General features: G+C 41.7%; 1 protein-coding gene across 1 annotated transcript; it reads right to left on the bottom strand.

Annotated features, from left to right (window-relative positions):
* Window positions 1-6,820: 6,820 nt before the first annotated feature.
* On the bottom strand, window positions 6,821-9,833 carry LOC308373537 (guanylate-binding protein 4-like; the record flags this gene model as incomplete). Its single annotated transcript, XM_080849109.1, has 6 exons — window positions 6,821-7,119; window positions 7,916-8,100; window positions 8,211-8,320; window positions 9,059-9,108; window positions 9,307-9,384; window positions 9,659-9,833. The coding sequence occupies 6 exons, from the start codon at window positions 9,831-9,833 to the stop codon at window positions 6,821-6,823; spliced, it is 897 nt and encodes a 298-aa protein (XP_080705235.1).
* Between the last annotated feature and the right edge of the window lie 14,007 nt (window positions 9,834-23,840).

The following is a 23,840-nucleotide window of genomic DNA, read 5'->3' as shown; positions in this document are numbered from 1 at the left end:
CTACCAAAAATCCTAAAACTATATCAACAAAAACTTTAAATGCCACGGTAACTAACATCCTACTGTCTGCGTGCATCAGTAACCTTGGGTCACTGAACTGATGGAATAACAACTTGCTGGCGGCACAGGTGAGCTTCACAAACAAAGGTTCCACGTCTTGTGCCGATAAGTAACAGAGGTGACGTTTTATGGTTTAGGTGAGACCCCTTAACCTGACCGAGTTGCTGATAGGTCCTAAAGCCCTTGGGTGCACATACACTCAAAGGAGAAAGAAGAAAAAAGTGAAAGGGGTTGCATGAAAGAAGAAGTGCTCCTGCTGCTTACAACTGAATCATTATTCACATCATAATTAAAGTGATATTTCACAAAGAACAAAAACAAACTAAAATCTATATTTGTAATGTCCTGGAACAGAAACATTTATTTTGAATAATGGTAACTGGTTAATGACCATGTTTTTTCTGTCTTATTTTTTTACAACAAATCAAAATATTTTCTGGTTGCAATAACTTTGCTGCAGAGTTTACTTTCTGACTTCCTCTGGAAAGCCGAAATAGGCGACAGGCAGTGACACAGCATGGAATGGGGTGTGGTCTCCCTATTTACAATCAGAGGAGGTTAATATTATAATATGTACCTGTGAGAAGGTGAATTCTCCCCCTCCTCACTGTGGCAAAAAGGGTTTTTAGACTTAAGACTTTTGGACTCCACCCCATAATGGTTGGTTCTGGGCTCACCTGCTTCCAATGTTGGAGCCAATTAAGCCAACGTGGCTGTGCCCATTTAAAGGGTGCCTCATTCTCAAACGAGAGACTGGCTGAGAGAGATGGGCATGAGAGGCCGGGAAAGGTTTTGAACAAAGAAACCACTTCCCTGATGTGAGGTGAAGTTTGTTTCTAGACGTGTAGATGCTGTTTTTGTACCTTGTCTTTGTGCCTTGTTTTCATGTCTAGTTTCTGTGCCGTGTTAATTGTGCCAAGTCAATGTGTTTATTTTCTGGATGGCTAGCGATGTACCTAGCTTCGGGCTTAGTGCCTGAGCCTAGTTTAGGGCCTGGCTTTGGGCCTTGAGAAGGTGCCATTATTTGGGCCTAATCGGCCAAGCAGGTGCCCAGGGTGCCATGCACTTGAGTTCCGGGGGGGTGCGGCCTGAAGGTTTTTGTTTGTATAATTTGTGGGTAGCCTACTGTGTTGGGATTTATAGCCCTTGTAAATAAATATATATATTTTTATAAGAAAGCCACAATCTCATGCGCTGTGATTGTCCTAACATCTTCACCAAGTCCAGTCGCCACATCCCAATAACGTGGGGTGACCGGTCGGTACCTCACAGTTCATTATAAATGTTCAACTTCTTAAACGTATGATAGATTAGCTATTGAGCTATTGTTGTAGGCTAATGGGTAAAATGTTTGTTGTTGTTAAACAACCTGTGTATACAGAAAAAGCGCAAATGTCTAAAAGTTTTGAGTTTTGCTTTTTGTTATTCTGTCTCGAGCCCTCCAACAAAACCCTTCCACCTCCAACAAAATATCTTGAGCACAGAAGATGCAGGAACATTTGACACCTACCATTCTTAAGATATATTTTATTATAGGTAACTGACTGAATCTTAATATAAGTGTGGTTTTACTTTTTGTCAGTGCATGGCAGTAGGAAAGTTATATTGTTCTTGCTGAAGAACCATTCTGCCCAAAGAAAGTTTCGATTATCATTTGATTAGTTGCATTTTTGATTGGTTCATTACTATTTCAATTTTCTGTGATCAACAAAAGTTATTAGTTGTAGAAAACTTTGCAACTAGCTCACATATTCACTGTAAACATGCTCTAGACCAGTTATCGCCAACCCACCAATTGCAATCGACGTGTCTATCTCGGAGACATTCCCTGTCGAGCTCCCAAAAAAATTAAAATATTTTCATAATTTTTAATTTTCGAACATTTTCTGAAGTGTCTTCTGAAATGTTTTCATACGGACTTTGGAAGACCAACGTCAGAAAAGATCTCTGAAAATGGGGTTTTTACACAGCTGAAGTGTTCTCAGGAGTCTTAACACCATTACAGTTTTTCACTATTGCTAAAACCCGTTTTTCAAAATAATAACGGCTTTCTCAAAACTGCACACAGAAAACTGAAAACCTTTTGGTACACACAGCCATATTTTCAAAACACACACACATACATTCATTTAGTACACACAACTAGGCATTTGCTGCACACTACCAAGCATTTACAGCACACAGAAGTGCAAAATTGAAAACACAATCATCGAATCACACCATATGAATGACAATGACTCATTGAGTCATTTCTCCTTTTGTAAAATGTATCAGTGTAGGCCTACATTGTTCATAGACAAACATAAAACAGCAATACCGTTGTTCTCACAAACCATATTCACAATTTCAGTCTCCTGTTCCACCAAACACTGGATTGTATTGACATGAAATTGTATACAAAATGCTTACAGTTTTTCTCAATTGCTAACACACATTTTTTTACGTAAAGCATGCCTCGTTTTTTCTCAAAACTCTAAACACAAATCCCAAAACAACTAACAAAAAATGCAAAACCCTTTATATCTCCTGGAAAATGCTACTTTGCTTTAAAAAAATATTGAAAGTGTGTTTTCTTCCTCCACAGTGTGGTTCTCTTTCAGTCCTGCAAAATACAAATACTGTGAGCACACTATATTCTATTGATATGCAGTATTACAGTACACAAGGCAAACAGATTTCGTACTTGTTCTCCATCCTGAAGGTTCTAATGACATTGTCTACCACAGCGGCCCAAATCTCATTAGAGATGACCATTCTCCTTCTTCTTTCTCTTCCTCCTCTTCCTTCTTCACCTTGTCCTCATTCTCTTCCTCTTCCTTGTCCTCCTCTTCCTTCTCTCTGTCCTCCTACTCCTCAACCTCCTACTCCTCCTCCTTCTTTACCTCCTCTTCCTCCTCCTCTCTCTCTTACCCCTCTCCTTCTCTGGTTGTCGATCTTTTCAAAGTTTTCAATAGTTTACCAAACAAAACAGAGGCTCAAGACACTTTTATGGTGCAGTCCTCACTGCAAATTGGTCAAAAGACCTGAAAGTTTAGAGATTTGACTATTTGTGTCTTGCAGGTTGATGCTTTGAGATTTTACTTGAAAATTGTGTGCAACAACAGAACTTTGTGTACAGTGTTTTGACAACAACATGGGTTACACTTTATTTAAAGGTAGCGTCATAGTAGCAACATGACACTGTCATAACTGTGATATGACACAGTCATGAACGTGTCATAAACATTATGTCAATGTCATTAACGTTAATGACTGCTGTCATTAAGTGTCATTCGGGTTTTGTCATGACAAGTTGACATTGTTTAGGTTGTCTTGATTATGACAACTTGACATTAATCAAAGTGACATGACCAGAAGTTGTCTTTGTCATGACAACTTGAAAATACATTTGTTTGGGATGTCCTTATTATGACAACTTGACATTAATCAAAGTGACATGACCAGAAAATGTCGTTGTCGTGACAACTTGACATTAGCAAAATATGCTAATATCTATTTTTGTGTTTATGGCAAGTTGTTAAAGTTTGTTCTTGGTCAGATCAATTTGAAAGCTGGACCAAAGTGTTTGATTTCATTCAATTACAACTAGGCCAAATACAAAGTTAAGTTGTACAGTCTGGAGTTTTTCTCTCAATGCCTCAATAGGTAGATCTTTCCTGTCACCAAGGCAAAGGTCGGGGATCTTAGGCCTAAAAAAGGTTGGTGACCACTGCTTTAGACTATATCCAATGTGGGATGCTCCACCTGCCTTCCCACCTGATCAACCTGCAGAAACCCTCTGCTTACAGCTGCCCATCCCCACCAAACTGTTATGAACAAATCCTACTCTGACTATGATACATTTAAGCCTATTTACAATTAACCCTATAAATGAATGCCACCATTAACATAGTTCTCTATTTCATGACTCTGCTTACCCTTATAATAGTAACCTTATGAGGACACTGTTTACCCACTAAGCTGCTCAATTATCAATACCTTGAGTTTGAGTCATAATATTGTACAGTCAGGACCTCTGCTTTGTTGCATTTTTGCCATGGCTTGCTGGTGTTGCTGCTTCATTAGAGCCATGGCTTGCTGTTGTTGCTGTTGCTGCCTTTCTCTCCTGGACTTCTCCATCATCAGTTCATGCTGCCTGGCCTGTACGACTTGATCTTCCTCATACTTCCTCCTGTCCTCCTCTAGCTCCTGCTTTAGCATCTCAGCCTTCATGTTTGAAGCATTCTCCAGCATCTGTTCCTGATCCCTCATCTTACTCTCTAGAACCTTCTCAAACTCCTCCTCCTTTAGTTTCCTCTCTTCCTCACTCTTTTTCTCTGTCTGTTTCATCCTCTCTTCAAAACTCTCCCTGTCTGCTTTCATCTTCACTTCCAACCTGCGCCTCTCTTCCGCTTCAGCCTCCATTTTCTGTTGCAAGAGCAAAGCTTCCTCTCTCTCCTCTGGTGATTAGACAAAACAAGATGACAAATTAACATGTGGGAAAGAGCAGACTTGGAGTTAGAATATCAGCTGGAATAGACTACAGGTAAGAAGATGTAGCTGTAGTTAGTAGCTGTTCCATTACATTAATTAGTGGCATCGTCTTAAACCAACCAAACTGATCTGAGGCAAACACACACACACACACACACACACACACACACACACACACACACACACACACACACACACACACAAACGCAAACGCCAACGCCAACGCCAACGCCAACGCCAACGCCAACGCCAACGCCAACGCCAACGCCAACGCAAGCGCACGCGCACGCGCACGCGCACGCGCACACACACACACACACACACACACACACAAAGAGATGACTCATTGGTTACTACCAAACTGTGCAATTTAATTCCCACAAGATAAGAAGCAGCATTACCTACTCAGCCCAGTACAATACAGAATACAATATTTTACTCACTTGCTCTCATTTTTTCCTGCTCACTCAGCTTCGTATCCGCCTGCCTGATAGTTTCAGCTTCCATATGCTTGCTCCTTGAAAACTGCTCCAAGACATCTTTAGCCTATGAATCACACACAAAAATGAATGATGGTAGTGGTGGTTAATGTAATTGTGCATTTATCTTTGAATGCCTGATTTATATAACCTCGACTAATGTAGTCGTCTGACTCATGTATTCCTCCACAATGCTCTTCAGGTCCTTGGTGAAGAGTTTGTAACCACCAGGTTTAGCATAGTATCCTTTCTGGAGCTGATCGATCATTTTTGCAGAGAGACTTGTCAGAAGATCCTGGCATTTTTTCTTTGAAGCCTCCTCGTTGTCGTGTAAATACTGTTCAAACTGTTGCTCGATGTATTTCTAAAATATTTCAAAAAGTAAAATGTCACTTTTTCTATTTAATTCACCAACCGCAAGAATATCTTAAAAATGTTGTTTCCTAAAACCCACTTACACAGCTTTCATGAAGAATCTGACATTCACCAAGAAAATGTCATATATCTGACCTAGACTTTAGGAATAGATCTCAATAACAAATTTAATACAAAATCCAGGAAGATAATAGTTAATGAGGCCTGATCTTTCTACCTTTACAATATATAATAATATTGTTACGACCCTGGCGGGTCTAGGCCCCGCCCTCCTTGATTGCATGCCTGTTCTGTCTGTCTATCTTTAACCAGGTGATTGGAAACAGGAGTAGCAGAGGATTGCAAGCAGGTGGATGCTTGATTGGATGGGCTACAAAAGCCCTGATCAGGTGGAAGATGGGAGAGCTTTTTGGTCTTCCCTTCAGTTGGTGGTCGTTGGTCGTGGAGTAGAGTTTGGAGTTTGGATTGTCGTTGGATTGTCGTCGTTTGTTAATATTACCATTGCACTGACTTTACACAACATCTTTTGTTTCTCTTCACAACCCTGACGTTCACCACACGTTTACCTATAATTATTAGATACCGCTTATAATTGTAATCATTAATAAATATATATTATACTATTTATCATAAATTCTGCGTGGCCTCCCCTTTGTGTTCGGGCATTGAGCCATGCTCGTTACAATATATAAATGATAATGATTAAGCAATAAGGTTCGAGAGGCAGTACGGTATCGTCAATAATGTACTTGTTCGAGGGAGTTGTTAGGCCCGACGCGCAGCGGAGGGCCGGCAAACCCTCGAACAAGTACATTGTTGACGATACCGTACTGACTCGAGTACCTTATTGCTTTTATAACACGGTTGCCAGCGACTTTAGAAATATTAAGTACAATTAAAGTAAACAGTAAGCTGCCTTTCAGCACAACAAAAAGTTGTAGACACCAAACGTTGTGTATCGCATTTCAGTAGCCAAGAGAAAATAGTCCCCCTTTGTGTGGCTGTTGCTATGCAACAGACAAATAGCATTGGGAACTTCACGTCTGTTAGACCTAGCACAAAAGCTACGTGTGTTTCAATGGGTTTTTGGTCTAAGCGCTAAAAGTCACCTACAAATAATATTCGAGACTTTCAGTAAAGACTTACAATACTCTGCAACATTCGTGTAGCACAGAAACAACTAACCGAGTCAATTTAGACATATAAAAAGTCGTGTAGATAGCTTAATTCACATGAAACATTCCCCACTACATTAGCCACAACACACCGCCATCTTTGTTAGATATTTTCTTTTGAGTGCGCACTGATTTGGAATGCTCAGGTAGATGAAAACAGGTCTTACAGTTACTATACCGTTGAATATAGCACACCCCGGAACTCACTCTCAGAATGGTGGATTCCATCTACCCGTGTTATAATTCCATCTACCCGTGTTATAATGAATGGTTTGGAATGGGAGCCCCGACCTCTAAAGAGTTCAGGTGCTTTCCCTCATCATCCTTAAAGCATCGCTTCAGGAACGTCTCAATGGCCATGGAGTGGAGGCGCTGATGTTCAGCTGTGACGACCGTCAGCTCTACAGGGAAGGACTGCTTCAGCTGCTCCATGCCAGTCTGGTACACCCGGGTCCCATCTTCCACCGCAGCTTTATTCTCAAGCTCTGAAATGGTGATCACTGCATTCTCCAGACAGGGCATGCCACCACTGGAGATGGTGTCCACATACATCTTTGCTAGATGACCAAGGACTTCATGGGGACAAGGAGAGACCCGTGTGTGTTTACAGGGATGTGTAGAGATGGAGGTATGCAGCTCATAACCAGATTACAGTTGTTAAATAAATATGTGAGAAAACACACATGAGCAGGAACCAGTGCTTTCTAACTGTAAAGTAATCTCACATGTCAATGAGTCTGACAGCAAATACTGAAATGTTTGAGTATGAAAATATTTAACAGAGTTTTAAATTAAGCTTCAAAGAAGTGCTACTCCTAAGAAAAGAAGATAAGAATCTACTCTTCTATTTCCACTGATATTTCTGAGGAATAGGTTAACGTTAACAACAAATTGATCAGACAAAAGAATAACAAATAAATACACAGCTTGATTTGTGTATATCAAAGTTTGAATTGTCACCTTTTACAGTCACTTTGTTTACTAAAGCATCACAACATAATGATCCCTGTAACTCACCTTTCCCATTGACCTCGCATCCCCCTTTCAGTGATTTCACTTTGGACTCACTTTGGACAAACTTCAAGAAATCTTCTGTAACCTTCAGAAATTTCTGTGAAAGCTCATCTTGATTCAGTGTCTCCAAACGAGATATATTGTCTGGATCAGTCGGTAATGTGAATGTGAAACACCTCCGAGTTGGAAAATAATTTCGGATGCATTCTCTGGGAAGGTTATACTCCATCACATCTTTTGAACGCCCTTTAAAGGAATTAATATTAATTATTCTACAGATTCAAAAAGGTACACTCTGAAACAGGCATTGGGTACATCAGTGTTATAAGCTATATATACCATGCTTCAGCTGAAGGGCGTGCTCTAGGTATTCATCTGAAGTTACTTCCTTGCTGTCAATCATAAGCTCCAGAGTGAAGTCCCTCACAGCCCAGATGAAATTTGGGAAGAAACTCACATACTCTGTATCATCTCCTTCATCAGATGATGTTACTTTTATGTGATCTGTAAGCTCTGTAACATATCTGCGTAGGGTTGAGGAGTTAGTACTGAGGAGTGAGCAGTGACTGCTTCAGGTTCAGATAACATAACCAGCAAAGAAACAATGGGTCTCTAAAATGGAACAGAAGGATACTGCAGCTCCTCTAGGGCTTTGTTATCAATGGTTCCTCGGCTGTTGAAGACCAGTGTGCTGCTCAGCAGAATGGCTAGAGCAAAGATCTTCATGTCATGCTTTGGGTCTCCCTAAAACAGATGGAATAACTTTGCTAGCTATTATGTGTGTACATAATACTTAAAAATCAGTGTAAAGCTTCCATTCAAGGAAACTTTTTACAGAAAACTTAAAGGTGCTGTTGGCTATGTAGCCAAGTAATTACCCTAGTGGATTGTAATATATACCACAGTAACCAAAACAGTTTGGCCAACATGGCGGATGCTGATGGCTGCATGTAGCTTGAAAACATGAATATTATTGAAAGATATCAAAGTCCCTCTAATGTCTCTAAAGAGATCTGGGTGACCAGTAGTGTCTGCATCAACATATATGAATATATATTACACTAACTATGAGGCAACCATTATTGGTAACTGTTGGGCTTGCTACTCTGTGATTAATTACAGGATAGCTGAGTTTTCTTGATGTTTACAATACAGTGACTCACTATTGCTTCTTCAGGTACAAAGTGGTTTTACAACAGAGGACATGCAGAAACTAGCTGGTTATCATGCTAACTTATGCTGATATCTTATCCTACAATGTATTTAAGTTCTTATGTTACATCAGTACAGCTGTCTATTGATGGTGCTCTGTACTGATATTGAGGTATACCTTGTAAACCATGTTTGAGTTCTGGAAATGCAGTTTAGAAATGTCTATCATTATATATTAAGATAAGCAAGTGGTCTATGAGCTTATAAACACCAACACACATATTTAAAGACAGGGAGAGTGAGTGACGCTGAAAATTAGTTTTCTGGTACCTTGTTCACGTCTCCCAATCCCTCTGTGTCCAGCAGCACCAGTGTGTGTCCTGTTAAAAAAACTATAACTGATTATGCTTGCCTGCATGTGGACATGCATGTCTGTGTGTGTGTGTGTGTGTGTGTGTGTGTGTGTGTGTGTGTGTGTGTGTGTGTGTGTGTGTGTGTGTGTGTGTGTGTGTGTGTGTGTGTGTGTGTACGAGAGTGTGTCTATGGATGTGTGTGTCCGACACTGTGAGCATACATGCCTTCTTTAGAAGGATGAGGTACACACCACATCCAGATTCCTTTGGTCTTGGACTCAACAGTGTTGCCAAGGGCAAAACCTGAGAGGTAAAGTAATTGGTCATGAGACACGCCAGTCACTTCTGTACACACATGGCCATTGGTCTGAGGATGGTAAAGAAGTGAAGCAGGATAGATATTTTTGTACTAGAAGAAAATGTATAGTATTTGGGCTCTGGTCAGGGACGGAGATCCCATTCCGTTGTGGGGGGGGGGACAATACATTGTAAAATTTCAGAGATTAATTCCTGGGGGCGGGGGGGGGTTGAAGTGAGTGAAGTGAGGCTGGTGTAGATGGTCGTGATATGGCCTCACCTGTTTGTTTTCCAGCAAGCCGGTTCATCAGGTAGGATTTCCCGCTCCGGTAGGGCCCCACTATAGTCACCACCACCACCGGCTGCTGGATCTGCTGCAGTATTTCCAAAGCCTCCTGCTGCACACTCAGGCCCCCACCCTCCTCATTGTTAATCAGACACACCGGCTCCTGCATGGCCACTGGAACTGCAGCCATCTCTGAAACACACACACACACAGAATCAAAATTTAAGGTTTAGAATTAATAATGACAATATACAATAACCTAATGCAGAATGAAAGCATTTTGGTTGAATATCCTTAAAATGGAATAACCTGAGTGAGGTGTGGAGTGTTCTCACTCTCCACTCTTCTTGGTAATGTCAAAGTGTCTTTGAAGGCCCTTGGCCTCGTGAATACAGGCCTCTGAGATCTTAAATCTCACATCTGGAGTTCTTAACCCATTTCCTCTGCGTAGCAAATGGCTTGGAGCCTTCCTGTCTTCAAAATAATAATCTGATAGGGATGGAATTCATGGGGTGACACCCCTTATACTCAGAGGGCATATAACTGAAATGTTACAATGGCTGATTAGAAGATTCTTAGGTGAAGCTGTTGAGTGAACCCTCTGTCTCTCTCCCCCATGAAAGCGCATCATTGTACAAGCTTAAACCTTTTTCCTGGACTGATCATATCTCAGACTCTCAAACAAATATATGGTATAAAAATGACTATCAACGCACACTTCATGAAATCTTCAGACTCTGTTTTTGTCAATGCTAACGTAACCAAAAACATTATTGCATCCTCAACTGGAGTTAGTACTAACCATTGTAGTACATGTCAGTGGTAATGTCACCATGAAATCAGCTACAGTGAGATATTGCCCCAACACGGTCAGGCTCGGCCCTGCAGGAACGTATATAGTGAGCAGCCTGAGAGGAGTGAGCTTCTGGTGTATTCATCTCCATTTACATGACTGTGTCACATTTCACTTGAGGATGTTATAAAAAACTATATCTTCAAAAAACAGACCCTTAAAAACTAGAGATGCTTTTATCAGTCAGTCAACATACTTATTTGGCCTCTGACACTTCTACAACTCAAGTGGATGGAAGTGGCTATAATTTTTTATGTATTTGCTCATCTGAAATCCTTGTCTGCAGATATAATGTTTTTACAGGTAAACATTAGCCTGACGATGTCATACTCATAATTCTAGTCAGAATATGAGTCTGAGTCTGCTCCATTGAGCTGTGATTATGGGGCGTGTTTCAACGAACCAGGAAAGAAAATGCCTCTTTGCTCAATTGGATACCTAGAACTAGTCGAGCAACGTAGTATGACCGTCTGATACATTAAACTTTTACCGGATCCCGTAGGAAGGACAGCAAAAACATCTTTTTGATCGACAAATGCCTTAATCGCGTTTCTCTGTTCCTCTGTTCCTCTTTCAAAATGAATGCGCCGTCAATATCTGTGAGATATGCTTGATCACGTTATACTATAAGTTTAGCAGTGAGGCTAGCTAGCTACTATGTGTTTCAATGGATTTTTTGTGTAAGCGTTAGCAATAACCTAAAAATAATGGTCTAGAGAGCTTTAGTTAAGACCAACAATATTCTGCAACATTCATGTTGCACATACACAACTAACCGAGTCAATTTAGACATTAAAAAAGAAGTGTAGATAGCTTAATTCACATAAAATATTTCCCACTAACAGGCTCACGAGACGCTGCCATCTTTGTTGGATTTCGAATCTACCGCTTGATCATCTGTCCATCATCGTTTAAAGCCCGCCCTGGCACTTTGATTGGCTGTACTGTTTTCTACCAGGAAAAATTTCTCCCCAATGGTCGCAGAGCCAGACCGAACTTCCCGACCAAATTTTTTTGTGGGCGGGGTTCGGGCTGGTATCCAGGGTTCGGGCTAGAATCCAGGCTAGGTAAACATACCGCCAAAGGGAAACTTAAGGTCACTTGGGTAAACCAACTATATTAAGCAAATGTTACTACTTAAGCTAGGAGGGTGGCGATTCTTATTAGGAAAAAAATTCCCTTTCATTAAATTCTCTACAATTAATGATACCAATGGTAGGTTTGTGGTAGTGACTGGAACCCTTTGATTTGACCCCACACTTTACAGTTTACTAACTACCTGCAAGAGCAGATTTCTCACTTTATCACAGAGAATAACACTGGCGATGTCAACAACTTTGTAGTATTTGGCATTACAAATTAGTTCGAAAAACGGCATATCTTTAGCCTGCAGTCATATTTACTGAACTGTTTAAATCACAACACACATATACGTTTATACAGCCCCAGATAAGGGGCACCCAAAGGGTCATACTACATCTCCCCTTTCCCCAAAGTAGTAACAAAGCCTTAAATGAAAATTCACTGGCAGAACTGCCTTAACTGTAGGTCACATATTCTGTTACAATTATTAAACCTGAACCAAAGATATCAGACAGATTAAACATGAACATGTTTAAATTCTAGGTGCTAGATAACAAAGTCTTTAAGCCACTCTGGGGCTTTCACCTCTCTCCTTGGGTAGGCCCTCTGCATCCTCTCCCCCGCCCCTTCCCCTTCTTCTGGCCCTGCTGCCTTTTCTGTGTCCTCCACAGCCGGTGGTGGGGCTTGTATCTCCGGGAGGGGTCTGAGGTGTGCTTTGTTTCTTCTTACCACTTCTGAGTCTGTTTCCACTACATAGGAGCGGGGAGCGTCTGCTTTTCTCAGCACAGTGGCAGATTCTTTTTTGTTTATGATCCAGACTCGTTGACCTGCTTTTAGTTCTGTTCTCACAGTAGCTCTGTGTCTGTGGTTAAAGACAACTGCCTGTGTGTGTTTCAGCTGTTTGTCCTTGTCCGCAAAGGCCTTCCTGTTTGGCCATTGAGGTTAGAGTTGAACAGGCGAGACTGGCAATGGTGAGCGCAGTCTCCTGCCCATCAGGAGTTCTGCTGGCGATGGTCCTTGATGCAGCGGTGTGACTCTGTAAGCCAACAGGGCCCTGTATGGGTCAGAATTCTTCCTCAATAGGCCCTTGAAGGTCTTCACAGCTCTCTCTGCCTCTCCATTGCTCTGCGCAAAGTATGGGCTGCTGGTCACATGTCTGAAGTCGTAGCCCTTGGTAAATGAGGAGAAAGAGCCTGAGGGCCATTATCAGTTATTAGTACTTCCGGAACCCCATGTCTAGCAAAAATTGATTTAAAGCCATTGATAACTCCTGCTGATGTGGTAATTGGGGTTTTTATTACCTCAATGTATCGAGAGTAGTAGTCTACTAACAATAAGTAAGAGTAATTTTCCCAGTAAAAGATATCAGCTCCTACTTTTTGCCAGGACCGCTGTGGCAGCTCTGAGGGTATCATTGGTTCTGGGTTAAGTGGTTGATTTTTAGCACACACCTCACACTGGGCTACCTCTCCTGTGATTTGCACGCCCAGTCCCAGCCACCACACTGACTGTTGGGCCCTAAGTCTGCATTTGGTTGTCCCCATATGTCCCTCATGTAGTCTGGCCAGCATTTCCTTCTGTAATGTCTCTGGTATAACAATTCGCTGCCCTTTCATTAGAAGGTCACCATTCATGTGTAGCTCACTGTGGTGGACCCAATAGGTCTTCAGTTGCTGGGGCAGCTCTTCTTGCCGTGGCCACCCTCTCTTGCACTGTGACATCAGCTGGCTGCAGATGGAATCCTGCTGTTGGTGCTCTGCTATCTGTTGAAGTTTACACTGGGATACAGGTACGTTTTCACGTATCATATTGATAAATACCTGCACTTCCCCTTCAAGCTGTGCCTCTTCTTCGGTCAGTGGGCCTCTCTCAGGAGCCCTGGAGAGTGCATCAGCTGTGATGAGCGCCTTGTAGAACCTGATAATGTAATAATTTCCCGATAATGTAATAACTCCCGATAATGTAATAACTCCCGATAATGTAATACAAATTCCTTCATAAGTCCCTAAAACATGTAATAAAACCTGATAATGTTATAATACCCTGATAATGTAATAAAGTGCAGGTTAGCCTCAATTTTGCACAACCTGATAATGTAATAATTACCTGATATTGTAATAACTTTGGTTGGTGCTGTAGCATCAGGTCTCCAGTTTCAGAGGTCCAAACAGTGAAGCTGTCCAGAGACCTGCTGCTTCACTATTAGCAGATACAGTATATATTTTATATGATTGCGAATGCACAATTTTTACAATGGTGAAAGGGATATTCAGTGGTAATCAACTAATAGAGAAAAAATAAAAACATTTTGGTATGTTATAGATTGGATTGGTTGTAGCGCCATTCCTATTGCGTGGCATTGCGTGCAGAGGCAACTTAACAGACAACCGTTAATCCCGCCCACGCTGAAAATCGTGTTGTGCCAGACCCTTGTACAGCTTCTTGCTGTACAGGTTTGACTTGCGAGGCTAAAGGCCTATACCATTGGGATCAAAATATGAGCAAAACAATAGTGGGTGGTTGTCTACACAGCATCACTACTTGGTCTGAATAACTGGTGTCCCAACATTTCAGCACTGACCAAAGTTTTTACAATATCAGGAATTTATTACATTATCAGGTTCTGCAAAATTGAGGCTAACCTGATAATGTAATAACTTCCAATTAATGTAACATTTTATTACATTATTGGTATGGCGATTGTTACATTATTGGGAAATGCACTTTATTACATTATTGGGATATTATTACATTATCAGGTTTTATTACATCTTTTAGGGACTTATGAGGGATTTTTTATTACATTATCAGGGTTATTACGTTATCAGGAAATTATTACATTATCAGGTTCTACACGCCTTCCCTGGCACGTACGTTATATCGTATGTGAATCAGCAGTCTGAGGCGGAATCGCTGCACTCTGGGAGGTAAACCATCTAATGCTTTTGTCCCCAACAGGGCCAGTAGTGGTTTAGGGTCTGTCTCTATCGTGAATGATAGGCCTATGAGGTATGTACTCAACCTTTCACATGCCCAGGTGACGGGTAACGCCTCCTTTTCAACCTGGGCATAACGTTGCTCTGTTTCAGAGAGGCTTCGGGAAATGTATGCGATTGGACGCCACTCCATGTTATCCTGTCTCTGCATAAGGACAGCACCCAGGCCAAAGGATGATGGGTCTGCGGATACTTTTGTTTTGGCTTGTGGTCTGTACTAAGCCAACACTCTCTGTGATGCCAGCTCCTTTTTGAGGTTTTCAAATTATGTCTGTTGCATGTGGCCCCAAGACCACTCATTGTTCTTTGGCAGCAAGTCTCTGAGCGGTTTGGTGTTGTCTGCAAATTCAGGCATACACTTTGCAATATATGTTACCATTCCCAAGAAACGCCTAACATCTGCTGTATGCTGTGGGATGGGCATGTCTGTGATAGCTCTGATTTTCCCGGGGTCAGGATCTATGGCTCCCGCACTGATTTTGTGTCCTACAAACAGAACTTCAGGCTGTGCAAAGCTACACTTTTCATTTAGTGTTAGACCCGCCTCCTGGAGATGTGTCAAAACGGCTGTGAGACGTTCATCATGTTGTGCCCTGTTTTTCTCCACATATGAGGATAACATCTGCATGGCATATCACCCCACTTAGCCCCTCTAAGAGCTGGGACATGCGTCTCTGAAAATGTTCGGGCCCTGAGTTAATTCCGAAATGGAGGACATTTAAACTAAATCGGCCAAAGGGGTAGATAAATGTTGTGAGCTCCCTGCTCTCCTGTGCTAAGAGTATTTGCCAAAACCCACAACGTGCATCCAGCTTTGTGAACACCAGCGCACCATTCAGCTGGGCTAATGAATGGTCCACTCAGGGTAATATGTGTATTTCTCTGCACACTCCCTCATTGAGTTTGGTGAGGTCAACACAGAGTCTTATCTTGCCATTGGGTTTTGGGACCACTACTATGCACACCAATCAGTGGGTTTCTCTATCTTAGAGATGACCCCCATCTTTTCCATTCTTACCAGCTCATCCTTGACTTTGTCAGTTAAGGGAATTGGTATGCGACGAGGGGTGGACAGAGCATAAGGGACGGCTTCTTCATTCAGGCGGATTTGGTAATCGCCTTCAAGTCTCCCTAATCCACAGAACACCTTCGGAAACTTTTTTTTTGAAGACCTCCCCTGGCTCTTCTTTCTCCCCTTGTTCTTCAACTGCATCCACCGTTCCATGAGGTGCAGTGCTGTAAGTGATGGTAAGCCCAGCAGTGGCCTGGCTAAGTTGTCAATGACAAACACAGACTGAGTGGTCTTTTTATCTTTACTTTATAGCTTACTCTGCATCTGTCCTACAACAGGCAGTATCTTGTTGTTTGGGCCATACAGTCTTTTTGAGGTGTGAAGTAGAGGACCATCTCTTTTGCAGTTATATAATTTAGTGGGTATCACATTCACTGCTGCTCCTGTCTAGTTTAAAAGAAACAACTTCTCCATTAATTTTGATGTCTGAGTACCACCCACTGTCTGCCTTCACCTCACCCAGGAAAAGGCTGTCCTGATAAAGTTGCTCCTCCTCATCTGCCATCTCATGCTCATGCTTGGATTTGCAGACAGCAGCAAAGTGTCCTCTTCGGTGACATTTCCTACATTCAGCCTCCTTGGCCAGACAGTCTTTCCAACTATGGTATGGCACTCTCCCACATTTATGGCACATCCCTGATGTTCCGGCAGCACTATGTTTTGCTCCTCGTTCTGAACTCCACTCTTTCCTTCGAGCGGGCGAAAGCGCGTGCACTTCATCACTGGGCTCGCTGTGCGTGTGGCTTCCCGCGCCGCGCAGCACCACTTGCTGCAGCTTAACAGCTTCACTTTGTCGTACTTAATTCGTAGCTGTAGACAAGTCAATTTCGAGTCCAACTGAAGTTTTCCGGACAGTTTAATGTCTCTTATGCCCACTACTATACGGCCACATATCAGTTCATCTCTGAGGGCTCCAAACTGGCAATATTCCGCCAACTTGTGCACTGCAGTAACAAAGCACTCAGCCGTTTCCCCCGGCTCTTGATTTCGCAGGTTAAACCTGGCCCTCTCGAAAATTACGTTGTGTTCTCCAAGGAAGTGATTATTAAAACAGTCTATTACTTGTTGTAGACTAGCTTGTCCCCTTCTGCTATCGGTGACACATGTAAAATATCCTCAGCCTCATCTCCCATGGAATATATCAATATGTTCACCTGGACTGCCTCATCTTTTTTTATTTAATCCAGACACTGTTCTGTACCTTTGGAATCGCCGAATCTACCGAGGCCAATTTTGGATACCTCTGCAGTCAAACTTCTCTGGAGGGCTAATCCGAAACGCTCCTCCGGCGTGAGCTGCAGAAAAAGGTCCCGCGTGTTCTCCCTGTTCATCGGTCATCTTACTCGATCCGATGCATTGATTTACGTCCAAATCTGTGTTTTATTTGAAGTCTTGAGTTGCTTATTCTGTCAACTATACTTTCTTTGTCGAAGGCTGAGTTCGTTTTAAAAATAAACACGTCACAACATTGGCATTACAAATTAGTTTGGACAACGGCATATCTTTAGCCTGCTGGTATATTTACTGAACTGTTTAAATCACAACACATATAAGTTAATACAGCCCCAGGTAAGGGGCACCCAGAGGGTCATACTACAAACTTAATCCTCTGGGAAACAAAGGTTGTCATCAGGGGCCATGTCATAGCTTATGTCTCCAGTAAAAGGAAAAGTGAAGGCAGTAGACTAAAAGTTATAGAACTTGACCTGATCTTTCCAAGAGGATTCATATAAGAATAAACCCAATGCCGCCACTCTTGAGACAATCACAAACTTAAAATATGAAAATAATACTATTCTTTCTCAAAGAGTTGGCTCATAACTTGCTAAAACACAACACAAATATTTTGAATTGTGTGACAAGCCCCACATACTTCTTGCAATACAGCTGCGACACATTTACAGGCTACACATGCCATTTACAAAATAAGAGACAAACAGGGTAACCTCACAACAGATCCAGTCAAGTTTTTGCTTTTGCATCATTTTAGGAGGACCTGTACCAGTCTAAAGTCAAATCCACGGATCTACTGATAATAAATCACTTTTAGAGAATAGCCAGCTCCCTTCACTAGATGAAACAGCAGCTAAGGCAATGGATGCCGTCATAATGTAGGAGGAGATCCTAACTGCTATTTCTCATCTCCCTAACAACAAAGCCCCTGGCCCAGATGGGTTTACCATTACATTGTTTAAGAGACTCTCACCTAGTCTCGCCCCTTTTCTTTTGCGCATGTTCACCCATGCTAAGGAAGCTTCAGTACTAACCCCCTTACTTTAAAATGCAAACATTGCTTTGATCCTCAAAAAAGACAGGGATCGGTTGGATATGACATCATATGGTCCAATATCTCTCCTCCAGATGGAAACAAAAATACTCAGCTAGCGTAATAGACCCTGACCAGATCGGCTTTGTCCCAGGTAGACAACGTCTTTTCAACATAATTTACCAGAAACAAAAAGATGAGTCTGTGGTTATTGAATCAGATGCCGAGAACGCTTTTGATTTCATTAAATGGAGATATATGTTGACTGCCCTGAAATTCTTATTACTTAAATACTTATATAGAGTTTATTAAATTGATTGAGATCATTTTGCTCACCCTCAAGCTTCTTGAGCTTCTTACTTATGGTGACATTTCACAACGATAACATCTCCATAGGGGTGTTCATGTTGACCCTATCTATTTAATCTAGACATTGAGCCTCTAGCTAGTCAAATTACGTTGAACAAGGTCATTGCTCCAATTAAAATTCACAATATAGAGAATTCACAATATAAGATAACGCTATTAACAGACGACATCACACAATTTATGTCACACCCCAAATCATTCATTCCACCTTTATTACAGCTAATTGATACTTTTATGACTATAAAACCAATTGGGGGAAGAGTGAACTGATGCCCATATCAGACAAAGTAGACTTAAACTTTCTATGCACACTCCAATTCAGAACTTTGGGTATTATTGCAACAAGGGAGCATGGGAAACTCCTCAGCAGCAACTGGGAGTCCAGAATACAACAGTTGAATCAGAATATCCTAATTTGGAACACATTCCTATGGTGGGTTATACATAACACCATAAAATGGTTGCCCTCCCTAGATTCTAATATATTTTCCAAAATATCTGTCTTTATCCCCCTTTATTATTTAAAAACCTGGACTCTAACATACCTGCCTTTATATGGAACCATACATTAGCTAGAATATCCCAAAAACACATAGGGAAGTGTAGGGCAGAAGGAGGTTTTGGTTTGCCAAACTTTAAGCTATACTATTTGGCCCCTAATATGAATGCTGCCGATAAGCCTCCCTAACCATCTCATACACTTTAAGCACCGCGTCTTTTACCGTCTTATAGCTCAGGCTGTCTGTCACAGACAACGCTGATAATGCCTCCTGCGCCTTCCCGGTCAGTACACACTGGAGCATAACCGTGCGATCCGCCTCGGGCCAAGCCTTCGCGTCCGCCACCCTTTCAAACAGTGAATTTTTTTTTTCCGGATCCCTCTCATTGAACCTCGGAACAAGTTTCAAGTTCCCTATCAGGTCAAAGGGCGAAGGTCGGACATGAGATGAGACCCTCTCTCCCCCTAACGCTTGAACCGCTTCCAGGCTCAACCTACCCTCTGAGACCATACTCAACTTATCTCGCTCCAAGTTGATCCGAGCCTGCTCTGTTTTGTATTTCATCTCATCATGAGCCATTTGTAACAACATTAACTCCTTCTGTTGCTCAAAAGAAAAAACTACCACTACCAGGCGCACGATCAACCACGCCTCCTGTCTTACCCGGCAACACTTTCAACTCCTGCAAGTTCGCCGTTAATATAGATTTCACTGTCTCTTTAAGCCTCTTGTCACTGATAACAATCTGGAAATGATCCGCAATTTTCAATAACTGGTCCTTGGTGCAGTCCTCCAACAACAACTCCGATGGAGCCTTTAAAAAATCCTCAACCTGAGCCATGTTTAACAAAACAAAACAAACTACAACAGACCAATAAACACTGTGTAGTCAACACGCTGGCTGTAACCCGACAACAATTGCGCCCCCTCTATCTACCCAAGTGCTACCTCACTCACCCTAGTCTTCATGTGGTTACTCGCGGTGGGTACTTATGCACTCGATACGGCTGGTGTAAGGGAGCGACCAGTTACTGGCAACAACCCCACTATCACGGCGATGCTCCCGAGACAACTGCTCTAGCCGCTTTCAACCCAGCACTACCCACACCAAAAAAATAAAAAAACAGCGAAACTCAAAGGAGTTATGCTGCTTTACCTAACAGGGGAACAATCTGTCCAACACAATTCTACCAGCACGCTCACTTACCTTTCTTGGTCAAGTAGCTTTCCAACTCGGGCCCAGCCACCACGAGAACAATCACCAAACACACTCCGAATCCAAAAACGGTCGAGCCCCCATATTTGTCACGTTGGGCTCTCAACCATGACAAATCAAACTCACACAAGGTTAAGTAACAGTGTTTTTATTATACTTTTGCAATGACTATGGGTATAGTACCCTCCAAGACGATAGTAGAGTGGGGCAGTCAGTGAATCAGTACGGATGTCGTGAATGTATGCATGTGGTGAAAGTGGATAGAATGTTGAATCGGTGCAAGTGCGTGTGAATCCAGATCTCCGGACAGCGCGTCCTCTCCCTCTCGCAACCATGCTCTCTCCCTCGCAACCGTGCTCTCTCCCTCGCAAACGTGCTTTCTCTCTCAGCCGTGCTTTCACTCTCGTCCAAATCCGTCAGGATCTCCAGGCCATCTACCCATGACTCAGGGGGACTGGCTCTTATAGCCCACCGGTCCCAGGTGTTCCCAATAGACCTAGCTGACGAGCCAACCACCTGCAGATCATCTGTAATACAAGAGGAACGCCTAGCAACCCAAAAGGGGCGGGGCCGTCACAGCTACTATACTAGCAAAATGGTATGCCGACAGCCAAGGAGGCATGCCCTCATGGCTTCAGATAGTAATATCTTCACGTGGTGCCACCTCCCTCCCAGCACTACTAAACAGCCAGGTGGAAATAAAAACACCTCCCTATATAAATTACTCCGATATTTTCACTCCTGAAGAAACTGGAAACAAATGAAATGTATTCTTGATTTACCCAAAGTTTACCTAGACAGTCCAATCTGTCACAACCATGCTTTCTCACCTGCTTTGATGGATCCAACCTTTCCAGGTGGAAAGCTATGAGCATATGCCCAAACACAACACACTGGACAGTCTTCAATGCCTTATACCAGGAGGCACAGTTTATTTTTTGTATAATATGCTTATATCTCATGAAGTAGTGCCCACTGACAAGTTGAGAAATTATTGGGAGCAGGAACTCAACATGGACATTTTAATAACCATTTAGGAGGGCATTACGGAGAGAATTCACAGCAGGTCTATCAACTCCAGGCATTCTCTTGTTCAATTTAAGGTTGTTCACAGACTCCCTTACTCCAAAGCCAGGCTCCATGGCATACATGTATACCCCAACATTTCTCCTTTATGCGATGAATGCAAACAACAAACTGGTACTCATAAACATCAGTTGTGGTCTTGTTCCAAGTTAACTTCTTTCTGGTTTCTTGTATTTGACTACATTATAAAGGCCTTCCATAAAACGATTACACCATCTTTGGTTCAGTGGTGTATGATCCCAAAATTACAAACTATGAAGGGCAAACCATTTCCCCTTTGTACTCTATTGGCCAGGCACCTCATTTTGCAAACGTGGAAATCAGACGCTGGCCCCCCAACAGTGGCTTAGGGAGTTAGGCCCCCAATTTTAGGGGGAGGTCAGTTACTATTTAAGGGGGACGGACCCTTAAGAAGAAAAAGGAGAATCAGAACAATTCCAATAGGGATCCAGCAGCTTCTCTAATTATTTATAGAGAATATTTTAGAGTATTATTACGTATTGTGTTCATCATGTGATTTGCCATCAAGCAAAGTCTCAAACTCAATAGTTAATTTCAATAGTTTCTATTTTCAAAACAAACACAAAAATTACGCTGACATATTTCCTTGCACCAAGCACAACACAATGCGAAACTTTGTGTTTCTATTGTTAAATGTTCAGAGTTCATTACCTCATTTTTGTGGCTGTGGCTGTGTGTGTGTTTTTCCACCCGCCGACTCAAGGGCAGAGGAGTGGTGCTTTTATAGGCCTACACAACAAAGCATCACATGATTTCTGTGAAATTCTTACAGTGTTTAAAGTAAGTCAGGACTGCTCGTAAGGTGCTCCACATCATAAACCTACAGACACAACCAGCAACCATTTGATTTACAAGGTGAAAGTGCGCCACTTTCATCATAAACCTTTAGACACAACCAGATTAAACCTCAGTTACCATCTGATTTACAGGAATCCCTGTCATGTGGTCGCCTATTAAAAGCAAGGGTTTGATTAATGAAAGTGGTATAAAAGTGTGCTGCACTCCGCAATTTAATGGGGAGCTCAGTTGCAAATACGCAAAAACGCCTATATACTTCTTCAGTTTGCCACTTACGGGTGTTCATTCAATCAATTGTGATAGCTTTGAGTAAGCTATCATATGGGGCATTGAAGGATCTCTAACTTCTTACTAACCGAGAGTGAGGTCATGCTGGGAAATATCAAACTGAGGCTTTATCGCTCAGTCGATACGCCAAAGCCTCTGTTTGATATTTTGCGGCATAACCGAACGGTCGAGGTTATCAAGTTGTTTATTATATGACATTTTTGTCAAAGAAGCCGCTCTCAAACAACTTTGCTTTGTCGCCATCTGCGATCTGCTGGGAGGCGTTTGGGCTGTTACATTTTCCGTGCCTAACAACCAACTGCTTCCAGTGGATCCAGTGAAATTTAACAAAAAAAGATTTAACGTTACTTTCTGTCTGAAGATAAGGTAGCAGCAAGTGTTGAAAAATTGGATGACTTTAAATTCGACGACTTTAATATTAGTATATGAAATTGAACAACATCAACACCTATATGGATAAAATAAATAAACAAGGATAGCAAAACAGATTGATATGCATAGAATGAGAACGGCAGAAACGCAGGCAGGACGTCAGATTAAAAAGACAGATCACAGTGACACAGGCTGTTTTTCGTCATGTGAAGGCTGAGACATTCATAGCATTCTATTCATTCTTACTGATGGTCCTTTTGTAATGCCAACAGGTGCACTTCGTTGTGCATAAGAATAAATCAAGCTTAAAGCCTATTTTGATAAATTTGTGTAGTCCTGGAAATCTTTTGTTTGGCATATTGGTAAGGTTATTTAGAGTAACTTTTCTCAATGGCTTTGTTCTTGATGAATGAATTTTTGTTTAATAATGAGTTATTTTTAAACAATAGCTCAATTATAATTACAAAGAGGGAAATTCAAAACGCTTTATCACAACTTTCTCTTACACCTGCAATTTCATCGCAACAAACACCTTAAAACACAACAACTTTCATCGCACTTTTTGGAAAAGCTCACACGAGATCAGGAATTTTAGGCCGCTAATATCTCAAAAAATGTGACAAAAACATAAAAGGGATGTTGCGTGTTTGCCTTTGCTCATTTGGTAAATGAAAAGAAAAAGTAATTGTGATTAGATTTTTTTTTTGTTTGTTTTGATGAGGTCTCAAGTCCTCTCACGAAAAACTTTTGTCTGAGGGCAATACACAATTCCTTATTGCCTGCTGAGGTCCTTGAGAGGGCAATATGCGGGAGGCATTACTACGCATTTAGCTAATCAGAATGCTAATTAATATATGGCAGACTGACGTTGCCATACAATTATGTGTTCTATTGTGCATCACTATTTTCTCTCCATGCAATCTTCACTCTCTTCACCATTTCATGCTCTCTGTATGCCACATCATGTCTGTCCCTCTTTATCTTACATTCCCCAACACTGTTGGACCCATAATAATAATAATAATAATAATAAGAAGAATAATAACAAGAAGAAGAATCATCACAATTACAATATAGTTCCAGCTGCTTTTATAATAATATGAAGAATATAACCACTTTGTGTTTCTGTTGTTAAATGTTCAGAGTTCCTTACCTCAGGTATGTGGTGTGTGTGTGTCCTTCCACCTGCTGAGAGGAGTGGTGCTTTTATAGGCCTACACAACAGTGCATCACATGATTTCTGTGAAATTCTGACA

The sequence above is a fragment of the Sprattus sprattus genome, assembly GCF_963457725.1.
Source record: "Sprattus sprattus genome assembly, chromosome: 12".
Taxonomy (NCBI): Eukaryota; Metazoa; Chordata; class Actinopteri; order Clupeiformes; family Clupeidae; genus Sprattus; species Sprattus sprattus.
Note: the sequence above shows the minus strand (reverse complement) of the source record. Positions and strands in the feature narration are given on the sequence as shown.